At 33.0% G+C, this 24379-nt stretch overlaps 1 protein-coding gene across 2 annotated transcripts in view; it reads left to right on the forward strand.

The window, feature by feature from the left end:
• WDR17 (WD repeat domain 17) overlaps positions 1–24379 on the forward strand; it is a 117833-nt gene that overhangs the window by 50779 nt on the left and 42675 nt on the right. For both annotated transcript variants that reach the window (XR_004230404.1, XM_003773053.2), the window contains exons 7-13: positions 2319–2503; positions 8646–8814; positions 12309–12400; positions 15135–15217; positions 18842–18928; positions 22189–22353; positions 24085–24287. Coding sequence is in view for 1 of the 2 variants with exons in the window: in XM_003773053.2 (XP_003773101.2) it covers positions 2319–2503; positions 8646–8814; positions 12309–12400; positions 15135–15217; positions 18842–18928; positions 22189–22353; positions 24085–24287 (984 nt within the window). In the remaining variant the exon portion in view is untranslated. The remainder of the gene's footprint in view (positions 1–2318; positions 2504–8645; positions 8815–12308; positions 12401–15134; positions 15218–18841; positions 18929–22188; positions 22354–24084; positions 24288–24379) is intronic.

The following is a 24379-nucleotide window of genomic DNA, read 5'->3' on the forward strand; positions in this document are numbered from 1 at the left end:
CTTTAAAGAATAAATGAATGGAGAAGGCCTAAAGAAAGATTTTAAATGGGTGCTTCTATTAAGAAATCAGTCAACTAGTATGTATTAAGAGCCTATTATGTACCATGCACTAGGGCCAAAAGTAGTACCTACTCTCAAGGAACTCAGTCTAATGAGAGAGGCAATATGTAAACACCTATGTATAGATAGAAATAGAATTAATTGGAGATAGATAGTCTTAAAGGGAAGGCATTCAGATTAAGCATGACTAGGGAAGGTCTCTGGAAGAAGTTGGGGCTTTAGTTGAGATGTGAAGAAAATCAGGAAAGCTAGCAGGTAAAATTGAGGAGGGAGAGTGTTTATATATAGGATATAGCAAGTAAAAACACTTAAAGATAGTATAGGGAATGCCATTTATGAGGAGCAGCCAGTAGGTCAGTGTCATTGAAATGAAGAATATATGGAGGGGGGAGTAAGATATTAAGAAGACTGGGAAACTAGGAAGGGACTAGGTTATAAAGAGCTATGAAATCTAATTTCATATTTGATCCTGGCAGAATAAGGTAATCACTAGAATTGATTGAATATGATACAGTGATAGAATCAGATGTAATTTTAGGAAGATCAATTTGATGGCTGAGGGGAGGATAGATTAAGAGTAGGAAGGAAGATCAACCTGCATGCTATTGTACTAGTCCAGTTATAAGGTGATGAAGACCTGTATCATATCTTCTGACATTATTAAAGGAAAAGAGGGGGCATTTATAGGTTTGAGACATCTATTAGGCAGTTAGTAATGTCATATATGAAGAGGTCAGAATAGAAGTGAAGTCTAAATAAGTAAATCTAAGTGTCATCTGCATAGAAATGATAGTTGAAATGATGAGAGTTGATGTGATCATTATGGAAATAATATATGGATTGAACTAGATAGCCACTGAGGTCACTTAAATTTCTGAATTTTTTTATTCAGTGCTTATAGTACTTATTTCAAAGAATTGTTATTGCAGTCAAAGTAGAATATGCATAATGTAATTTGCATACTATAAAGTATTGCCCTAAGTGCTAAGAACACAGGGACAAAAATGAATGGCTTTCCTAATCCAAGTCTACAATTCTAATCTAAAACACTGTGCTGCCACATGTGGCAGCTAGAACTTGAATCTGAACTTCTTAATTCCTATAAAGTCTAGTACTTTTGCTACAAAGTCTCAAAATAATGAGTGTAGTTAGGGCCTAAAATAAATTATCTGGTACATTAACATTTCCATGTATCTGATGTGATCATATGTCCCATGATTAAGTTTGGCAATAAAGATAGAGCAATCTACAGGTGGAAAGTCATGGAGGCCTTCTTGAAATAGATGGATTATTCTATGAGAAGCTGTTCTACTCCCCCATTGTCATTCTAGTCACATCCCAATATCAGTTATATTGCAAATATGAATTTGAAGTTTAAGACCCATTTCAAAGCCTTAGATCTTATGTCACCTTTCTGATTGTTAAAAAAAAAAGGTATTAAAAATTTCTAGAATATTATATGTAAATGTATATATTTTATATGTAACATTGGAGGTCAAATAGAATGGAGCATGGAAAAATGCATTGGATTGGGAGTCGAGAAGAGTTCATTTCTCAATTCTGCTCATAGCTAGCACTGGATCTAGTCGATTCATTTTTCTTACTTGTTTTCACAGTTAACAAAAAACCTGGACTTGATTTACTTTATCTGCAAATATGTGAGAAGTGAACCAGATAATCTACATGATCCCTTCTACTTCTTAAATTCTAAGACTTTAAAATAACTGAAGCTCTCTCTATAATGGATAATAGGGAAGATTATAATATTGTGGCTTTATTCAGAGAAAAGTTTTACATTTAACATTATATCCTTTTTTGTTTTAAGTCAGGCCCCTGGAATGGGACGAACTATACTTCTCTAATGAAATTTTAATTGAATTTTTATTGCTCTGAATGATATATATTTCTGTTTTATAAGACTATATCGTGTGTGTGTGTGTGTGTGTGTGTTTAACCAGGAGATCAGGCTTATGTATATGTATAATATACACATTTTCCCCATATAAGTATTGTCTCAAAAATAATACTTTATTTGTACAGAAAATTTGGGCAGAATATTGGCTTCATTCACAAAATTAAATTATGTTCAATAAATAATTGAACATCTTTATTCTAATCATGCATTGATTAGTATATGAGAAGTATGCTTATTAGTTTTAGCGTAGTGGCTGGCATATAATAGATGGTTAATTAAATATTTGTTGACAGCTTGACCAGTACTTCAATATGATTTGCATTTTTTTGTTTAAATTAAACAGTTTCAGCTCATTCTCCAGCCAAAAATCATTATACATCCTCAACTAGTGAAGCTGTTCCTCCCCCAACTTTGACACAGAATCAAGCCTTTTCTCTTCCTCCGGGCCATGCCGTCTGCTGTTTTATGGATGGTGGAGTTGGAATTTATGATATGGGAGCCAAGAAATGGGATTTTCTTAGGGATTTGGTATGTCTACTATCATATTCCAAATTATATGACTTACTAGCTTTTTTACATTATACCATCTTGGATAGTGGTTAGAAGGCAAGATTTGGAATCAAGAAAACCTAGGTTGAAGTCATCACTCACAGCATGATCATGGATTAATCACTTAATTTCTCAGTGCCCCAGGCAACTAAGACTGTAAGAAGAGTTGCCAATGTACATTGGTGGGGGAAATTTCAACAGTGGGGGTTCTGTTCTATGAATGGAATCAGAGATCTGGACCAAAATCCCCACCATTGATAACCACAAAGGTGATGGTGCTGAATGATGTCATAATACAAATAATAAAGTTTTTTTTAAATTGTGGGTTAACTTCTCTTCCCCCCCTTCTACCCTAGCTTTACTACTGCTTCTCCCCTTGTGCCAAGCAGAAGCATCTTTGAGCAGGAGGCATAAGAGAAGACATAACATTAAACATTGTTAATAATTTATAACATTAAATGGCTATAGCAGAAACGATCTGGTTCAAGAAGGACTTCTGGACCCACTATACAGTTCCTGCCATGTCATTGGCTAACTGGCTAGCCAAGGTTGTATAAGACAGACAGGATGGAAAACATCTTCTTCCATGGGAACATAAATCCTTCCATAGTTGACTTGGATTCTTAGGCAGCTTCCTGGGCTGGGAGTTCTGATTTGAAATTCTTCTAGATACAGACATTTCATTATAGTGAGTCAAGAAGGAAAGAGATACTCTTTTTACATGATTTTCAGAGGAACCACAAATACACACAACTCACATATTTCCTAGAATTCCAAGGCTTAGTTTAATACTAAGACTGAAGTAGCATAGTAAGCTTATGATTTCTCAGTAGAAAGTATTTTATATTGCATTGTTTTCTTATTATTCTGTATATCTCTTTGCCTTTCAATTCTGAGAAATAAACAAAACATTATACACCAATTCATGATTAGTAAATTTAAGTGTGTGCCTGTTTGCAGTCAGCCAGCTAGCACCATTATTATGACAAGATCACATGACAAGTTAACAAAGAAGTGGAAGTTTCCCTGCTGAGTGAGGACTGAAAGTTAAGTATTTACTAGAAAAAACCCATATTCCACTGTTTAGACAGTTTGCACTGGGGATAGGGTGATAAAGACAGAGGGCTAGACACCAGAGAGCAATGGACTTGAAGGACAGGTCTCTGATTTGTATAGAACTATTGAAAATGGGGCTATTCTTCAGCATCTCAACCTAAATAAGCATACATTTAACCACAGTGATCATGGATAGCTACCCCCGAGAGGTCCTATACTGCTAGTCCCTGCTCTCCCTCTTTTCACAAGATGCCTCACAATCAAGGTGTGTGTGGATTTGAGGATCATAACATAACATATAGCTTTTCTTATTCTTCCAGCATAAAGTCATTGTAGTGTACCTTTTAAGGGAAAAGGCAAATATGAAGTGAGAGGACATGTTTCATTTCAAGATTAGAAGCAATGCTTTGATCATTACTTGCTACAGTTAGCTTTCAGTTAACTAAAAAGCTTCAGAAATAGAAGAGATATAGAGATAGAAATGGCTTCATAATATTTACATATATTAAATTATTCTAGAATATTAATGTTTTGTATTTTTACAAAATTTATATTTTGCATATGTGTTGGTCATATTGTGATTGTCATATATATTACATATGTTTCGGAATGAAAAGAATCTTCTTTGTAACTCAGCAACAAAGCTCAAAGTAGAGCATATATTCAGATTTTCATTGGGAAGGCAGTAATGTGGAAATAACTAAAGCATTGAATTAAATGACGACTTTAAACTTTGGATCTGTCACTGACTAGCTTTACTTAACCAGTTTTGGTTCAAGTTTACTCAAGAAAGTGAATTGGACTAAATCATTTCATTGTTCTCTTGTAAAAGTAAAAATTCTATTATTCTAATCATCATTATGAAGGATACTATTAATAGAATGAATTTTGCAAAGAATATTACATATCACTTCTCCTCTTTCTATTTCAAAGCTTGCCTTGCTTGTATTGGGCTCTTCAAGTCTTTATGAAAATAGTGCCTCTTATGGTATACATCTTACCTACAAAAACCATTTGTTATAAGACGGTTTGAGTTGATAACAAAAGGCACCTTTTAAAGGGGTTTATTGATTTCTACTGCTTAGGAGGAATATTTTAGTTATAAGATAAATACTTTAGAATTATATTTAGTTGTGTCACTAGTTTTTCTTTTTATAAAAATAATTTCTGATTTAATTTCTTTCAATTTCCTAAACTTCTCCCAACATCCCATCCCTCCCCTCTCCCAGAGAGCTATCCCACATAACAAAGAATATTTTTATTTAGTATTTTATTTTCCATCAATTACAGGTAGAAACAGTTTTTCACATTTGTTTTTAAAATTCTGAGTACCAAAGTCTTTTTCTTCCTCCCTTCCTACCCTACCCCTCACATTGAGAAAGCAATGTGTATATATGTGTAGTCATACAGAGATTTCCATAATTGTCATGTTATAAAAGAAAATATAGACCAGGAAAAAAAACTCAAGAAAAATAAAGTAAGTTTAAAAAGAAGTATGCTTCAATCTGTAACTAACTACCATCAATTCTTTGTCTGGGAATGTATAGCATTTTTCAGCATTAAGTCCTTCAGAATTGTCTTGGATTATTGTATTACTGAGAATAGCAAAGCCAGTTACAGCTGATCATCTTAAAATAATATTGCTTTTACTTTGTACATGGTACATTTCACTTTGCATTAGAGCTCATGTATGTTCAGGTTTTTCTGAGAGTATCTTTTTCATTATTTTTTATAGTAACAAAGTATAATTTAGTATAAAAGAGTTTAAAGAGTACACAATGTGCCTGTTGGAATCCAGCTCCAATGAATACTGAGAGTGTGAATTGGTATGAATATCCACAAGTCAGGTGGAAAATTTGATTTGTATAACATTGCATTTTGTCATTTTCTAACCTAGGAAAAGTTACCTTTATGTTAGTTTATAACTTTGTCTTCCCCTAACTAACTAGAATTTTCCAAAGCTAGCATTTCTAATACAATATTAAATAGTAACAGTGATAGTGGGCAACCTTGTTTCACTCCTGATCTTATTGGGAATGTTTGCAGTTTGTCCCCATTATATATGATGCTTACTGCTGGTTTTAAATAGATATTACTGATTATTTTAAGGAAAAGTCCATTTATTCCTATACTCTCAAGTGTTTTTAATAGGAATGGATGTTGGATTTTATCAAATGCTTTTTCTGCATCTATTGAGATGATCATATGGTTTTTGTTACTTTGGTTATTAATATGGCCAATTATACTGATAAAGTTTTCCTAATATTGAACCAGCCCTGCATTCCTGGTATAAATCCTACTTGATTGTGGTGTATTATCCTGGAGATGATTTTCTGTAGTCTTTTTGCTAATATTTTATTTAAGATTTTAGCATCAATATTCATTAGGGAGATTGGTCTATAATTTTCTTTCTCTGTTTTCAACCTACCTGGTTTAGGTATCAGTACCATGTCTGTGTCATAAAAGGAATTTGGTAGGACTCCTTCATTGCCTATTTTTTCAAATAGTTTATAAAGCATTAGGACTAATTGTTCTTTGAATGACTAAATATAATTTTCAAGATGGCCAGGTTCATTTACCCATTCTTTAAGGAAATCTCATATTACCTCAGATCAGAGCCAATTTCTGGAGTTTATTTTCATCTCTCAGGTAAATATTTGCCTTTTTGCCACATAGTGAGCCAGCCAACCAGTGTATCTGGTTTTCAAAGTAAATGTCCTATAAGTTACCTTTCCTGATTTTTTCTGGCGATAGGTCTTCTTTTCCCCAAATTACTGTGTATTCTTTAAGAATATATAAATTTATATGTGTGTGTGTGTGTGTGTGTGTGTGTGTGTATACTTTTTCCCTCCTATGTGTATAGGTCCATGTGGTTTCCTTCAATCAGTAAGGTTGAGAAGGGCTGCTTAATTTTGTCCATGAATACCCATAATCTAGCATAATACCAGGAATGTACTATTTGTTGATTGAAACTGTAAATTTACATTTATAATTTTTAAAAATCATATAAAAATACAATTGCTTTGATGAAAAGAACACTTGAAGACTGATGTGAAACAAAGAAATACCATAGAATTGTAAACCATTAAAATTAAAAAGGAACCTCAAAGATTATCCAGTCTAAATACTCTATTTTGCAAATAAGAAAATAAAGGTCCAGACAAATTTTGGTGATTCAACAAAGGTCAAAAAACTCAGGTATAGAATAAAATCCAGTGTTTTTGCTATTATGTTATGCTTTCAGAAAAAAAAAATTCTGAAATCTCCCTTGTGAATCTACTCCAATTTTCAAATGAAACTTAGTTTTGTTGACTTATGTGTTTTTCATAAAATTACATAAAATTAAATTTAAGTCTTAGTTTAATTTAAGGGTCTGACTTCTATCAAGTTATACTTAGATCATTAGTAGCAGTTTTCTCAATAGACTTCTTGGAGTAAAACTTTGTTTCCCCCTTCCTCAGTCTTTCTTGCTGTCTTACCACCTTTTTCCTTTTATGGTCATCCTTCCCATTAAAAACAGCATGCAGACACTGGCATAGAAAGTAATTCAGAAACATATTCTTCTGCAAAAGGTAAATGATTGTTAGTAGGTTTACAAATGAATACAAACCAGGAATAGGAGAAATTTTGGCTCAACAGGAGGGCAAGGCATTTGCAGTTAGGTCATTCTATTCTTATCTTCTTCCCTCCATAGAGAATTCCCCAATAACAGAGACTCACATCACCTTCATACCTTTAAGAAATCCCTTGGCAGTTTCAACTGAGAAAAAGACTGTTTAGAAAAAGGTCGTTTCAATGACTGTTCTTGGTTATTATCTAGATGCCAGCCCGGAGAGAGTCATAATACTATCTTCTTCAAATTCGTTTTACATTAAACATCTCATTAAGTCAAGGTACAACTTTAAAGATTTTTGTGGTCTCTTGAAGGATAGGAGCCAGGGACAAAGCATAAAAGTAACACAAAAACCAGATCATACTTAAATATTTCCTAGAAATACCATTGGAACTTTATATTGGTAGGGATCATATACTTCTCATATCAAATCATTGAAGCATTGTTCCTAATACATACACGTCAAACAATTATCCTATATTTGTACAATTTTCATGTACACTTGATTTATTATAATTAAGAATACACAAGAATCCATTAAAAGTGAGCTGTTGTAGTACAGATAACTCTCTAGCAGATTCAACCTTAATATGAATCCTTTTGGTAAGAATAATAATAACAACAGCTAGCATTTATTTAACACTTTAAGACTCTAAATTATTTTATATCTCACTTCATCCTCTCAGTTTGTGAGGAAGGTGCTATTGTTATTCTCAGTTTATAGATAAGGGAGGGAAGCAGAAAGAGATCAAGCCACTTGCCCAGTATAACATAGATAGTAAGTACCTTAAGTAGAATTTGAACCCAGAGCTTCCTGATTCCAGGAAAGCATTCTATCTTTAGATAAGTAAGGAGTAAGGAACTAACTGAATGCAGATTTGGTTGTTGCTATTTGATTTAAAGGGTAAAAATAGAATTACAATAGCAAAAATGGCATGAAAATATATATATTTTTTATCTAATAATAAGATGGTAGATAAATGATCAAGCTTTTTTAGCAACTATATTTTAGTCTAGCAAATATATTTCTCCTTTAAGGCATTTTGTTTCATTTGTATCTTTGCTCTTTAATGTTAAAAAGTTGACTTTATGGGAACTTGATAGTAAATGTCTCCACCAATTGGAAAATTATATTATTGCAAGTATTTGCAGTTAATAACCAACATTTGTATAATTTTGAGGCATTTCTGTTCAATGAAATCTAGAACTGTGTGATATGTGAAATTATGTATCAGTTCAGTGCTGAGCCAGTAATTCTTCCAGCATCATATCTTTTTTTTGTTGTTGTTTATGTACTTATTTTGATACAGTCTTTCTAGAAGACTCTAGTAGAAATGTTGGCTTGCTCGGTTTCAAAGTTGGCTTGTAAATTATACATTTTTTTATGTAACATTTTTAATGAATATGCTTGTCTTACATATTGTATGTTTCATTTTTTTGTTTGCCTTGTAGGGACATGTGGAAACTATCTTTGACTGCAAATTTAAACCCGATAATCCTAATCTTTTAGCAACAGCTTCATTTGATGGAACTATAAAAGTCTGGGATGTAAATACACTAACAGCAGTCTACACCTCTCCTGGGAATGAAGGGGTTATTTATTCTGTTTCTTGGGCTCCAGGTGAGGATTATTTTCTTGACATTTTAATAAACTATATACATTTTGTTCCAAATATTTTGCTATTTGGATTATTTTCTTTCTGTTATAAAATCACTTGGTTTGTTGTAAATTATTCTTAAAAAACCTTCTGGAAGCACAGGACTCATAGTTATTTTATTAATATGCAAAAAGAGGATTCATTTTTGAGTCTCTGACAAATGGCAGGATTAAAAAGAAGGGTCACTGATAATCAGGAGGAGCTTATGTATGGCTCTCACATATGACCTTATGAAGTTTCTCAGTTTTACAAATGTGTCCTCAAGAAGGCATATGGAAATCAATCAGCTATCTAAATAAACCTAATTAAAAATATAATATGGAACCTTTTAAAGAAATACTATGATCAGTGTTTCAGTAAAGTGCTTTTTTGTAAAAAAAAAAAAAATCAATTAAAAAAATCTAGATTTTCCTGTATTAAGTTTTACTGTAAATTTGTGTTATGACAAAGTATAGTAGTGGAGAGAGTACTGGTCTTGGAGTCAGGAAAACCTGAGTTTAAATTCTACCTCACATACTTACTAGTTGAGTGACCCTGAGCAAATTACTTATCTTTAAAATCAGGCTTGATCTCCTTGAAGTCCTGTTAAGCTCTCAATCTATGTTTCTTAATTTTTTTTTTTTTTTTTTGAACTCAGGTGCTCCTGACTTCAGGGTTGATAATCTACCCACTGCACCACTTAGCTGCCCCAATCTATGTTTCTTTGACCTTTAATTTTATACTTAAGGAAAGGAGAATTTTCAAGTTATATAAATAATTATATTTTTTATTGCTTTTATGTATCTCTGGATTCACTTTCTTTAGTAGAAGATGATGAAATCCATAAAATAATAAACTTATTAAATGCCAATTCTGAACCAGGTTCTCTGCTCATCCTGGGGATGCAAAGAAAGAATGACAGAGACTTTGCTTTTCAGGATGGCCATGGATCAAGGGTTGGATGCCCATATAATTTCCCCTTCCCATTTGAAAGTGATAATATCATTGAGGGAAAGGGGAGGTGTAAAAAGATTAAGTAAATATGATGGTTGATTAGAATGAAAAAATCTTTCCATAAAAAGACCAAAAGCATTTCTCTATATTCAAGAAATAAAATTTTTAACAGAGAAACACTGGGACCTTTTCCAATGAGATCAGAATGAAGCAATAATAGTAGTAATATTTGTGCTATATTTTGATAATGTGCTAGAAGAACTGGCTATAGCAATAATACAAGAAAAAAATAAGAGAATAAGCAGGGGGAGGTAATGGGTTACTTTCCAAACCATACAGAAGCAATATCAATTTTTTTTTAATTGAGGTAATAGATTCATGAAAGCAAAATACAAAATAAAATCACCCAAATCATCAGCATTTCCATATGTAAACAAAAGAAAATTAGAGGAAGAAAAATTCAATTTTAAATAACAACAATCAACATAAGTATATATGCATATATACATATATACATATATATAAATACATATATAAATATAAATATATATATACATATAAATACACTTTTTTCTTCTTTTCTTTAGGAAGACCTAAATTATTTGCAAAGAGATTCAGTGCTCATAGCTAGGCTAAAGGTATATAGTAAAATAAAAATACTATCCAAATTATTCTACAGGTTTAATATTAAACCAGTCAAATTGGGATTACTTTGTGGAATTAAACAAAATAGTAGCAAAATTGATATGGAATAAAAAAATAGATGTATAGAGGAGTAGACTATATTAGATAACTGAGTTTTAAGAGCAAATAACAGCTGCTTAATTTTCTATTAGTTCAAAATTCCAAAGCCTTGGACATAAACTCTCTATTGAAACAAACTGGAAAAACTAGAAGTCAGTTCTAAAAATGAGAGGATGAAGGAAAGATATCTTTCACGGAGATAGTTCAAAAATTCATTAGCAGAATGAAACAGAAAATTTTTTGAAAATAAAAATAGGCAATATCTATTATACAAAACTAAATCCCCCCCCAAACAAACAACAACCCCCCCCAACAAAACAACCAATGCTTTGTGCATATGAAATCAGTGCAACATATACTAGAATAGAAGACAAAGACTGAGAAACATGGTTGTATTAAATAGATAAAATCTAATCAGGCACTGTCCTAAGTCCTGGAGATACAAAAAAATGAAAAGGCCATAACAAGCCCTGTTCATAAGGAATCTGCAGTCTAATGTTGAACCCAAGGTATAAATAACTAGGTATGTATAAGATATGACTAGAGGAAAAGGTCATCTGAAGGGGGAGATTGTTGGCTACTGGAGGGACCAGGCAAGATTGGAAGAAGGGGGGGGTTTGAGTTGAACCTTGAAGGAATCCAGAGGAACTATGAGGGAAAGGTGAAGAGAGAGTAATCTAGAGGAAATTAACATGAATCTATAAGACCAATAAATTAATGAATTAACAAATATTAAGTGCTTATTACTGTGTGCCAGGTAACATGGTGGGGAGGGAAGGGGGGGAGAAGGGGGAGAAGAGCCAAAGGTAAAATAGTCCTTGCCCTCAAAGAGGAACTATCTATAGGTATTTAATATTTTTCTAAAAGACAGGGGGTCAAAGGAAATATTTTTTTCAAAGAAGAGATGAAAACTATCAACAAACACTTGAAAAATTGTTTAAAATCCTTAAGTCTCGTGATTACAAATTAAAATAACTCTGAAATATCACCTCACAAAAAAGACAGAAAAATATTTCACTGAAGGAGTTGTCAAAAAAGGGAAACATTAATTCCCTGCGGATGGAGCTATGAGTTAATTCAGTCAGTCTGAAAAATAATTTGACATTTCTGAAAAAAGTTACTAAATTGTTCATACCAGAGCTGGAGATCCCATTACTGAATATATTCCAATGAGGATGATGACCATAAAAGACCTAAATATTAAAAGCACCATCTCTGATGAAAATAGGAAATCCAAAAATATGCCCAATGATTGGGGAAAATGGCTGAACAAATTGTGATATTTGCACATAATATTATTGCAGTACAAAGATTAATTCAGAGAAACATAGGTAAAGTTGAATGAAATGATGCAGAGAGCACAAAATAAAAGCAACAACATATGTAATGACTACAACAATATAAATAATACTAAAAAGAGATCCAATTCAGGTCAATTACAATAGTGTTGGTACCATATTAGTAAAGTTAAAGGACACAATTTATGTTATGTTATGTAACTTTATGTTAACCATCAGTAAACTACAAAAGTGGAAAGTGATTAAATTATCACAATTATACTTGAGTTGTTTTATTTAATTTTTTGGGGAAATGTACTTTTAGAAAACAAAATCTGTACTGCTTTAGCACAAAATGGTTCAATAAAAAGAAGAAAGCCAAAGACTTAGTTATACTTCAGTGACTAAGGAAAATACCTGCTGTCTTGCTAATGTAAAAAACAGAAACAAACACCCATGTTTATAAAACTCTGAAATATCTATATGTGATATTATTTCATAAGGTAATTTAAATTGTATTGCTGGAGCAACTTCCCGAAATGGTGGTTTTATTTGGGATTTTGAAAGAAGGAAAATAATAACCCGATTCAATGAGGTAAGATTTATTTGTTGTTATTTAAATTTTTAAAAATGGGTGGTTACAAAAAAATTAAAAGAAAATGTGTCTTTACTCATCTTGCATATATTGTATATTTGGGTAGATAATGACCAGAAAACATGTTTTCCTCTACATTATCCAAGCATTATAGAAAAGTAGATAATATTATTAATTTTAAAAATGAATTCTGAAAATTCCAGTGTTTCCGTAAGATTTAGATTATTCTTAAGCTCCTAAAATTACATGTGATACTTACCATCCCCTAACAAAAGTAGTCATATAAAACAAGGTATAGTGAAAAGAATCACTATAGCATTTTTATGGATTCAAGCTTCTTACTCATGATTCTGTTATGACCAACTAATATACTTATTATGAAAAATTTTCTATTTTACCTGAGCATCAGGAGACAGATAATGGGTCTATCATTAACTTACTTAGTAACCTTGAGTCAGTATCCTTAAGTTTCCTTATTTATAAAATGGAAGAGTTGCATACAATTTATTCTATCTGGATTCCACTTTCTTCTTTGTTTGTTTAATGTAATGGAGTTGGAATAGATGATTCTTTATAATAATCTTCAGGATTAGTATCTTCAGGATCTGTATTTATCTTCAGGAACTGTATTTATAGACCACTTAGATTATTCAACCTGAAATGTCCACTATCATTTAATTATGTAAATTTAATTTCAGCTTATTATCATTAAAGTGTCTTCATTTTGAAATTTTCAAATAAAATCAAATTTGAAGGCCGAATACTATTTATGAAATAAATAACTATTAGATGTAATCCCAAGTAGCAAGTTGACTGAGGCTGACAGATCTCATGAGCTCAGGAGTTCTGAGCTGCACTGGGCAATGCCAGTCAGCTGTGTGCACTGTATTATGTCAGTATGATAAGCTACTGGGAGCCAATGAGAAAGGCAAAGCTTTAAAGACAAAGCAGCCCAAGTTAAATATAAAGTGGATCTAAACTCATGCTATTTAGAGCAAGATCAGGTTTGTAAGCTTTATCTTTCCTAATTTACCTGAAATCAAGAGACCCAGTCATAAAAATAGGAAGAGGGAGAGGAGGAAAAGAAGAAAGGAAGGGAAGGAGGGAGGAAGAGTGAGAGTGCTTAATCAATGTTTGTTGAATTGAATTGTTTTATGAATAAAAATCTTTTCAATTTTGCCACATGTATCTTAACACTCATTAGAGATAGGGGTTGGAACTTTGACTTCCTCAGTGTTAGAAACTTCTAGATGAGGAAAGTACTGTTGAGGTCAGGAACCAAATGGTGAGGTCTACATTTGGGGTACCTAAATGAAATTAGGGTTTAGTTAAGGTCTAGTGGCAGGTTTGGGGTACAGGGAGTCAAACAGAGTTCCCCTGCAACCCCCTTAGATTCGGCGCAAGGATATGGCTGTATATGAGGTCTAGTAGCGGCGTGGAATTCCCAATAAAAGCATTTATTGGCCCAGAGAGCTAGATTAATAAAAGAGGTTTATTATTGAGTTTAGAAGTAGGAGATAGGTGAAGGTAGAGATAAGGAGGGCACTGGACAGAGGGTCCATTGGACAGAGGGTCCTCACATGGCGACCATGTTTGGAATCTCTGCCAAGAGGGGTTCCCAGTGTGGTCCTTTTAAGTCTGAGACTTAGCTCGAGGGGCTTTGGGGTGTAGCCCCAAAGTTGGCTCAGATCCGGGTGGGGCTGGGACAGGTCCGGACCTTCTATTGGAATTCAAAGGGACCAGGATTTGAGTCAAAGGGTAATTTACATTAGCTAGGGGGGTTGGGAATCAAAGATTGGAATCTTTCCCGCATCAGTACCACTACCATTGCAAGTCTCACCTTCTTTGCAGTTTATACTCTTAGAGAATCTCTTGTAGCAGTGAACTGAGCACTTGTAGTGTTTGGGCAGCTAGTTTGTTTCTGAAGTAGATCTTGAATCCTTGTACTCCTATATCCAGGACCAGCTCTTTTTCTACTCTGTCATCCTGCTGCTTTCTGTAGGTTTGGCATATGGTTTGTATTATTTTTTGACTGGATCATATGTTTCCATAAATGTTTAGAACTCCTTGTTAGAAACTTTCCTCTGCCAAAGCATATCAGCTATTTTTTATGCAACTGATATTCTTAGAGAGTTGACTGAAAAATTAAGAGATGAAGTATCATGCCCAAGTCAAATACCCAATATTAAGAAGTGAGACTTAATTCCACCTTCTTGACTCTCAAACTTAATTCTCTAAGCAACAAACCATGCTGCCTTTCTAAATAACCAATCAATCTAAAGAAAATAAAGGCTTATATTGTTCACTATATATTAGAAGTGTATCTTCAGTTTTTCATTATTGCTAAGGATGCCTTGACTCTATAATTCATCCACATTTGAATAGTAACTAGCTGCTTCCCAATCCCATCCTTCTGACTCGATATTTGTCCAGATTGCCCATTCATTCATCTCATATTCATCCTTGCTATCTCTGACCATTGAAATCTGTCATTTCCTTCAAGGGCCAACTCGAGGATTACTTCTTATTTATGATGTCTTTCCCATTCTATTCAGCTGAAAGTGACCAATTCCTCTTCAAATTTTTTTAGTACTTTTCAATTCTAGAAATATAAGGAATGACATGTGATTAATATAGAATTCTTAGTAGAAAAAAAAGTTTCCCCAGAGGAATAAATAAGAGAAAAAAAGGGGTGAATTATTTTTTATTGATAGGTATTTTACGTTTTTTGAAGCATGGAAAAAATGGAATATTCTGCATTGCCTGGAGTCATAAAGATTCCAGAAGAATAGCCACATGCAGTGCTGATGGATTCTGGTGAGTGCTGTGTTTAAAAATGTCTCTCTTTATGATATAGAGATTTGATAGTAGCATAATATTAGAGTAGGTAGTAAGAACAATGAACTGACTATTTTAGCCATTTAAACTTCTTGGGCCTCAGTTTCTTCATATATAAAATGAGGTAGTTGAATTAAATTATATCAAAGGTAAAAATCTTTTTAAAAAAGAGTCTCTGATTCTGTTATGTTTCTTGTATTAGGGAGCAAAAATGTTGTTAAAGTCATTACTTGGGCAGTACTATCACTAAAAATGTAATATTAGTATCTAATAATATAGAATGCATGATACCCACATATCCACATATATGTATTTAGTGATGATATAAAATTAAGTTTCTTTCTAAATATGCAAAATGAACTGATATGTAAACAATGTTAGATATTAAATTGATAAGGGAACATTAGTGTATCTATATTGAAAAATGAAAACGAAAACCAAATATAGAATTTATCTTTAAGAATCTTCAGAAGGTTTTCATGACACTTCTAGGGGATATATTATCTCGATTTTACCCAAGAAGAAATAATAACACCAGAGTTAATGGAGTACTTTTATAATTTACAAAATTGCCCTCATTTATTTAGTCATCATTACCCTGTTCATGTGGCTGATATAGACACAGATGATGGTAGGCACCAAAAATTGGGATTTGGTCATGCGAAGAATACACAATAGCCTTTCTCTTTGACAAAAGGTAGATTTATTTAGGGGAATAGGTTACAGGCAAAAATGAAGGGATACAGTATACACCTCAGCAGGCAGGATCCTGGCAGCTACTGCTTTGGTCATTCTGCAAAGAAATGAGTAAATAGAAACCTATTATATGAGTAGATCTTGGTGGGGGGCTGAGGCAGTTTGAGCTGATCAGACTAGGATCTACCAAATGAAATTGTTTTGAAGGCTTTTTCAGCCTGAATTTGAATGGAGATCCAGCTATCAATGGAGGTGATTTGCCTTAGAAATGGCCCAGCCTGGAGAATATGCTCTCATAAGAGTATCTGGAGCCTGGGGAGATAGTGGGGGATGGGGGGTCAGGAATCAAAGGGGACAGAATTTCAGAGTGTTAATTCACACCCCCATCAAGAGCAGACTCATGTAAGTGTGGATGCTGCTGCTGCTGCTGCTGCTGCTGCTGCTCCTACTACTAATGGTAGCACCTGATTGCCCTGCCACCATCATTGTTTGGGTCAATACATTCTATAATGTATCCTGTCTAGTTTGCTCCATCAAAAGAAAGTTTCTAGTTGAAAACAAAACAAAATACAAACTCCAAGGGGAAAATAGCTTTAGGTCATTGTTTACAAACAAACATGATCTTTTGGCAACCTCAACATTAGCACTAGTAAAATTAGCTGAGATATTTTAAAACAGTTTGGCTTTTGTATATATTTGTATCTTTCTTACATTTCTCCAACCAATTCTGATATACTTAACTCACAGGGTTGTTAGGAACATTATGTGATAATATTTGTAAGATGTTTTATAATCCTTAAAATAATCTAAATGTTACCTACTCTCCTACTTTAGCCGTAGTGGTGGTGGTGATGATGGTGGTGGTAGTGATAGTAGTAGTCAGTAGTAGTGATGAAGTTTAAAAGCCTTCAAATTCCGGGTAGTGATAAGGTTAGTGGCAATAAGAGAGCTGTTAAAATCCCCTTTAATCAGCTACAAGTTTAAAAGTGAAATAATTCACTTATTCCTGGATTATTAATTGCAAAATGAATTATTAATTCTTGAATAGAAATCAGTTTGCTAAGAGATTCACTTCTATAGTGGCAAAGACTTATTGGGGAAATGGAATTTGGTGATGAGAATGAAATGCATCCTCATCGGGCAAAAGGGTCCTCCTAGCAAGTTGCTTGGGCCTCTTTTGGAAGAAGCTTAGCTGAAGGAAGCTGTTATATAGGCATATCCTGGTGGAGGTGGAGGGGGAGGGGGAAGGGGGTTGGGACAGTTTGAGCTGTTTGACCAGGATTTCTCAGTTGAATGAGAATTTAGAATTTCTATGGGAATTGATTTACCCTTGAATAGTATTGCTTCTCTTATCTTGGGAGGATGGACCCTATCTCTAGACTCCTTGGAGACAGGGAGATCTTGATCTCTGAGATCAGAAAAGGGGACACAATCTCTAAAAGTAATAATCTTAAAGGGAACACAGTTTCAGTAAAGGGAACAGTTTCCCTCCTGCTTCAGTAGTAGTTGTAGGTTTAGTCATCATATGCGACATAAATAGCCATTGAACATTGGTTATGGAACAATATCCAGAAATCCTTACCAAGAAATTCACAAACTTAAAAAAAATTAAAATAAAGATTTTTTTGAGATTTTTTTCTCCCTAGCTCAATGGAATTCTTGAGTACAGTGGCTACCATGATCAAATTCCCTAGGTAGGTGGTAACCCTTTCTTCCCTGAGGCTTACCATATTGATGCCAGTCCAAGAAATCTACTTACTTCCTTCTTCTTAGTTCTGGGGCAAATACTGTATTTAGTAAATATATGCATAATTTACAAACAATCTCTACTTGACAGTTTATCAGTGGAAATGGCTCCAAGAGATCAACTCAGAAGCCTGAATTTATGATGATCTGGTCTACAAAACACTTTGTTGCCATAAACTATTCTTAAAACTTATTCCTCTAAGTTTATAGAATTTATACTACTCTAAAATGGGGGTTAAAATATTTTAAGCTTCAATTTTGCTAAGAATCTGAACTGACCAAAGTACAAAACAAAGTAGATCAAGCTAACAACAAACTAAGAGAAACTTGATTTTTTTTCTTTTTTTTTTACAAAGTAAAAAGGTTTTGTGTTGTGGGGGAGGGGAAGAACAGGAAAACTGTCCTGTTTTGCTGTTTAAGAAAGCACAAAAAGTATTTTGGATGGGAATAGGAGGGAGTCAAAAATGTGTAGATATATCAGTAGGTATGTTTGAATTGTAGCCAATTACTTTGTTTTATTACCAAAGTAAGTAATTTTGTAGATACAATTGTTACTCTATGAAAAACTTACTCTGCTAATTTTTAAAACAGTAAATTTAATACATAAATGTTTACATTGAATACATATATAAAAGCCTATAAAAAGCAGTCATGGCATAATGGATGCAGAATGGATATAGATAAGTGTCAGAAAGATCTGGGTTGAAGTCCTGCCTCAAATATATATTGATTGATTCTGGATCCAGGAAACCTTTTAGAGAGAATGTAAAAATATAGACCTTCATTTTTAGAGAAAGTTTTCTCACTGGGAGTTCCTTATTTTAATGAATTCATGAGTCTTACCCTAAATAAATAAATAAACTTACTTATTTAAATGATATCCAAGTAGAAATGTTAGATAGGAAATGAATTTGCTAAAACAAAATGTACTACCTTTAAGTTGTCAAATTATTATGCAATATAAATAAGGACATAATTATTATTTATTATTTTAGAGCATCATTAAATTAAATTTAGAGCATCTGGTACTTTGAAGAGAAAGTATCTGTCCCATGGAACTTACATTTTATACTTTAATTATATAAAATCTGATTTTGACCCATGGATTAATATATTCTGGATGTTGCTTTTTTCCTATTACAATATTGTAATTAATTTCAGCATTATTCGAACAATTGATGGAAACATTCTCCACAAATACAAACATCCTGCTGCAGTTTTTGGTTGTGATTGGAGCCAAAACAACAAGTAAGTGCAATTTTCTTTTATGAAATGAACAGTGACTTTCAAGATATTTTATGTGTTCCAGTCATCAAACTCAATGGCTGTAATATTAAAAAACGACAACAACAACTTTAAAGCCAATAGTTATCATTTTTTTATATCAGATATTGCCCTTAGAAGTGAGATCCTTAAAAAAAAGACAGTATGTAATGATTTGTAGCATTGCATGAGAAAACTCTGTGAAGAAAGTTATGATGGGAAAAGGAGATGAGCTAGTTACATTGCCAGTTAGGATGGTCTCAGTATTTGTACTGATACTTAGACAGTGTTCTGAGACCCAGAAGAAAGCCTCCAGCATGTTCACTTGGCCCCTCTGTGGAAGATCCATAAGAAAATATGGACAAGTAACATGTAGGGTGAGAAGATAGGGTGGAGTTATGATTTGCACTGGGGACACAGGAAGGCCCATGATGCTCAGATCAGTTTTAATGTCAGGTTCTCTATGCCAAGTCATAAGAGTAAGACTCTAGCTCTTCCTTTGTTACATACTCTAGTATGGATGGGCTCTTAACATTCTGAATTTCGATGTCCTTATTTACAGCATGAGGATAAGAAGTCCTGCTCTATCTACCTAACAAGATGATTTCTGTATAATAATAATTATAATTAGAACACATTTTAGAGAATTTTATAGATGTCAGAACACTTTCAAATATATTATTTTATTTGATCTTCATAGTAATATAGGAAGTAAATTCATAGTAAAGTAAGGACTAGACTTATTTCTACTGAACCTAGGTCCAAAGATTTTCTTCTTAGATAATTGTAATATAATGTTTGTAAAAATGTTTTGAACATTATTATGTTTTCATATAATATAAATAATGGGAAAGAATTATCTTATTATTTTAAAATCCTGCTTTCTTGATGATTAAAGAAGACAAAATTTTCAAGTCTTCTGCAAATAGGATTCACTTTAATGACTGTGAAGCTGTAATCCATAAAAGGAAGTAAAGCCCATTTATTTATGGCCCTACCAACATTATCCTGTCCCTTCTGGCATCTATGCAGGAAATTAGGCATTGCACAAGTTGCTGTTTGTTCTACATTTATGAACTTTTCCTATCCTACCCTATCATAATCAGGGACTGTATTGCTGCTGCAATGTGTGGTAATCTGAGGCATCTAAAATGCAAAACATAGGTGGAAGTTTTTGTTTTTTTTTTCTTAATGAAAGGATATTCTTGTTTGAGAGGAAGCACTGATCAAATAACCAATGCAAAACAGGTGAATCCAAGTCCAACTATGAATAAATGTTATTTATGGGGAAACTACAGGAGATACAGAATTATACTAAGGATACTTGGTTCAGATATGGTCCCTGAGCTCAGTGTACTTACAAACTATTCATAATACATTTAGCATTTTTCTTCAGATTTTAATAGGAAATTTCTCATGGTTTTTCATTGGACTTATCAGAGATAGAAATACTGGAAATATATTAAATACTCTGATAATTCACCTTACAGTGGAATGAATTCTGGGTCAAATTATGTGTTTCAGGCTTTACATATAGTAGGCACATAATAAATGATGGTTAAATTGAATTAAATATGCACTAATTATATAGCATACCTTTTTAAGAATATAGTATGGAATAATCTATAATATATATAGTAGCCATTCTTGAGGGTCAAGATAAAGTCAGGGTTAAACTATCTGATTCTTAATACCTTATTTTATATTTGGCGACTAAATGCTTAAACTTAAGTGGTTTACTAAGGAGTTTAACTTCTTAGCTTGTATTTGCCAAATCAGGCAGTTGCAGGATTGAAAATATCATTCTCTTGACATTCATCTAATACTGAGTACCCTCAATTTTTTCCCAAATATCAAAAGGATCTGAGACAAACCTCAGAGCTCCAATATAATGCTGATGACAGAGGCAAAGAGAAAAAGGGCCTTGTCCTGCAGAGTCTTTTTCTTCTTTCCTGAGTCTGGCCTTCCCAGGGTTTTTCCAGCTAACCAGCTTTTCTAGATTTCTCAAACCACATGATTTTTCCATAGAATTATGGGGTCTTGCTCCACATAGCAAAAGTGTGCATAAATGTGGTCTTCCCCAAATGTGTTAACACAATTCCATATTAGTTTGAATTCTTCCCAAGCCTGGGCCCTTAAGAAGACTTCTTTGCTGTGGATAGCAAACAGCTAAGCAAAGGGCATGAAGAAAGAGAGATGGGTCTTTGGAGTTCAGAAAGCTGCAGGACCTGGAAACAGATGAATAATTTGCTAAAGCAAGCCAAGGCCTTGTTACTTCTTGCCTCCTTCCTTTATCCCCTCCAACTTCTTGAATGGCTTACCACCCTGTTTAGGTCTCATACATTTGATTATTTATTCCTGGGATGCCCAGCCCTCATTGCATTAGTGTCAAATAGAGGAAGTATTGGATAGAATGTTGAACTAGAGGAAGGAATACTTGAGTTAAATGTGGCCTCAGACATGCTATGCAATCCTGGGCAAGTAATTTAAATCTACCTGCCTCAGTTTCCTCATCTGTAAAGTAGGGATAATATTAATACCTACCTCTCAGGGTTGCAATTATAAAATAAGTTTATCTATAGATGCTAACTTGCACAAGCTTTATGAGAACTTTTAGTAATAAAGAAGGAACTGTGAACTTGCCAGGCTAGGAAACTTTGCAGGAAGCTGATATTTCAGAGTAACTGAGTTTATATCTATCATAAGATATACTTATGTGAAAAAAGAATATAAACAAATGGATTCCTTTTGTGTTCACTCAACAAATCAGAACCTTCTTTGTGTAATGAAATATGCTAGGCACTAATGTGGTTCCTAGCATATATTAGGCACCTATAGGTATTTGTTGATTGACTGAATGTGTATATGTACATTTGCATGTCTGGATATGTATGTTTTCTATATTTATGTGTACATGCCAAAAAGACCATAAGAAATCATAGAAAGGCAGAGCATGTACATAAAAATGTTACAATAACTATTTAGAAATGTCAAACCTTTTATAATTTCTTAATAGTGTTTGTAAAATTACCTTTAAGACTTCATTCACTTATCCCATTAACAATTAGTTTTTAAGGTGTTATGATCATGGCATTTCATTCTTCAAAGTTTTTCAATAGCTCTCATTATTTATAAAGTCCAAACCCCCCTCCATATTTAGGAATTAAAGCTCCTTTCTATTTTTGAGTTTGTATTAACAAAACCAGAAACTCCCAGTTCTGATGATCATGTTGATAATATTGCAGAGACATGATAGCTACTGGCTGTGAAGACAAAAATGTCCGTGTTTATTACTTAGCCACCAGCTCTGATCAACCACTGAAAGTGTTTACTGGACATACTGCAAAGGTGTTTCATGTAAGATGGTCTCCCCTGAGAGAAGGAATACTTTGTAGTGGTTCTGATGATGGGTATGTATTCTTGGATTCTAAATGCCTGATTCTTATTCTAAGTGTCTATGTCTAAATTCTAATTCCTAGAATCTAAATTTGATGAAATTAGACACATTAATTTCAGCATAGCATAGATTTAAAAAAATTAAATGATAGCCCTGAAATCGGGAGGACCTGAGTTCAAATCTGAACTCAGACACTTAACACTTCCTAGCTGTGTGACCCTGGGTAAGTCACTTAACCCAAATTGCTTCAGGAAAAAAAAATTAAGTGGCTTGCCCTGGGTCACAGAGCTGTCTGAGATTAAACTTGAACTCAGATCTTCCCAACTTCAGGCCCAGTGTCCTAGTTACTGAGCCATCTAACTGCCTCTATACTTTGATTAGTTTTATATGTATGTATATACATATATGTGTATGTGTCTGCATAGACATATATGTACATATGTATGTGTGTATTACGACCCAGCCTATTCAACAATAAAATTCTTTTAAAGCAATCTATTGACTTATTTAAAGCAGAAATAATATTTAACAATTTTGAGATTTGACTAGCATATTGCCCAATTGAATGATACTTATAATTATAATTGTGAAATTTTATCAGGTAGTAAGTAATATTGCCCCCAAAGGGAGATTTGTGTTGGTAAGAATGAATGACTGTGAGATTTTCTAGGTTTCTATATTTAACTATTACATCTTATGGTCCTCAAATGTATGCAATGGGGCATGCACAGTCAACCTTAAGGTCAGAGACATCTGTTACTATTGTTCCTTCAAAAACATTGAGTAAATGTATCATATATCTAAGTCTGAAAAAGATCTTAGAAGTCTTTTAGTCCTTCACTCCAAACCTATCCCCATCTATTTACAACAGGTATAAATATTTTGAAAGTAATAAGTGAATGCATAAATTATTTCAAATTGTTCATTACATGCAAAGCACTGTGCTAAATATCAGAGATACAAACAGATGATTGATACATAAACATCTGATAAATCTACAAATTAAATTTGTATATTTAAATTTAATATATTTTTAATCAGAGGGCTAATTTTTATGGTGATAGTTAAAACTTTATTTGAATTAATAGTAGTTCTATAGTGGCCAAGATAATATTGGTGCACACAGAAAGCCACAGAAATAAATAAGATATAATAATATTTTTGTCCAAAAGCAAATTGATTTACTGTTTCCTGAATATTAAAATTTTTTTTCCAGGTATTAATTTCTATTGTAGAAATGGTCAGGGATTTTATTTTATTTATATTTTATTATTGTCATTTTAAAACTATGCAAATGGCATTTTAAGAGAAACTCAGCAAACTAGCTATGTTTTCTCTTTGATTATAGTGAACATTTATATTTATATGAACATTTACTTTTTCAAAAAATTACTTTTTTGTATAAGCAACATACCACTAAAATTTTGGTATGCTTTTAAGAATTATAAAACAAAACTATAAAAACTACATTGGCTAAATTCTTTGTTAAGAGAACTAAATTATCAATAATTTTAAGACCACTTAATATTTCCATTATTATCTTGAAATGGGCTATAAACTGAAAAGTCATATATGTTTAGTGGTGTTATTAGTCTAGTTAAATTTCATTTTCATGTGCTGTGAAATAAGAGGTTATTTTAATGTATTCTAAAAACAAAAAAAGATTATTGAGTGATTGTTATATTTTTAGGATAATTTAATTTTTTAGCTAAGTTATAACTTGTTATATTTATCCTCTTTTCAGTACTGTTCGTATATGGGATTATACACAAGATACTTGTATAAATACACTTACTGGACATACTGCACCTGTGAGGGGATTAATGTGGAACACTGAAATCCCTTATCTGCTAATATCAGGCAGTTGGGATAGTACTATTAGGGTGTGGGATACGCGAGAAGGAATCTGTTTGGATACAGTATACGACCATGGTGCAGATGTATATGGTAACTATTGATTTTTACCTTTAAAATTCCTAGTTCTTGCATTTTATGATTATCCATTTATTTGTTTAATTAATAATATTTGACTAAAATAT

The sequence above is a fragment of the Sarcophilus harrisii genome, chromosome 6 (genome assembly GCF_902635505.1).
Source record: "Sarcophilus harrisii chromosome 6, mSarHar1.11, whole genome shotgun sequence".
In the NCBI taxonomy this organism is placed as follows: Eukaryota; Metazoa; Chordata; class Mammalia; order Dasyuromorphia; family Dasyuridae; genus Sarcophilus; species Sarcophilus harrisii.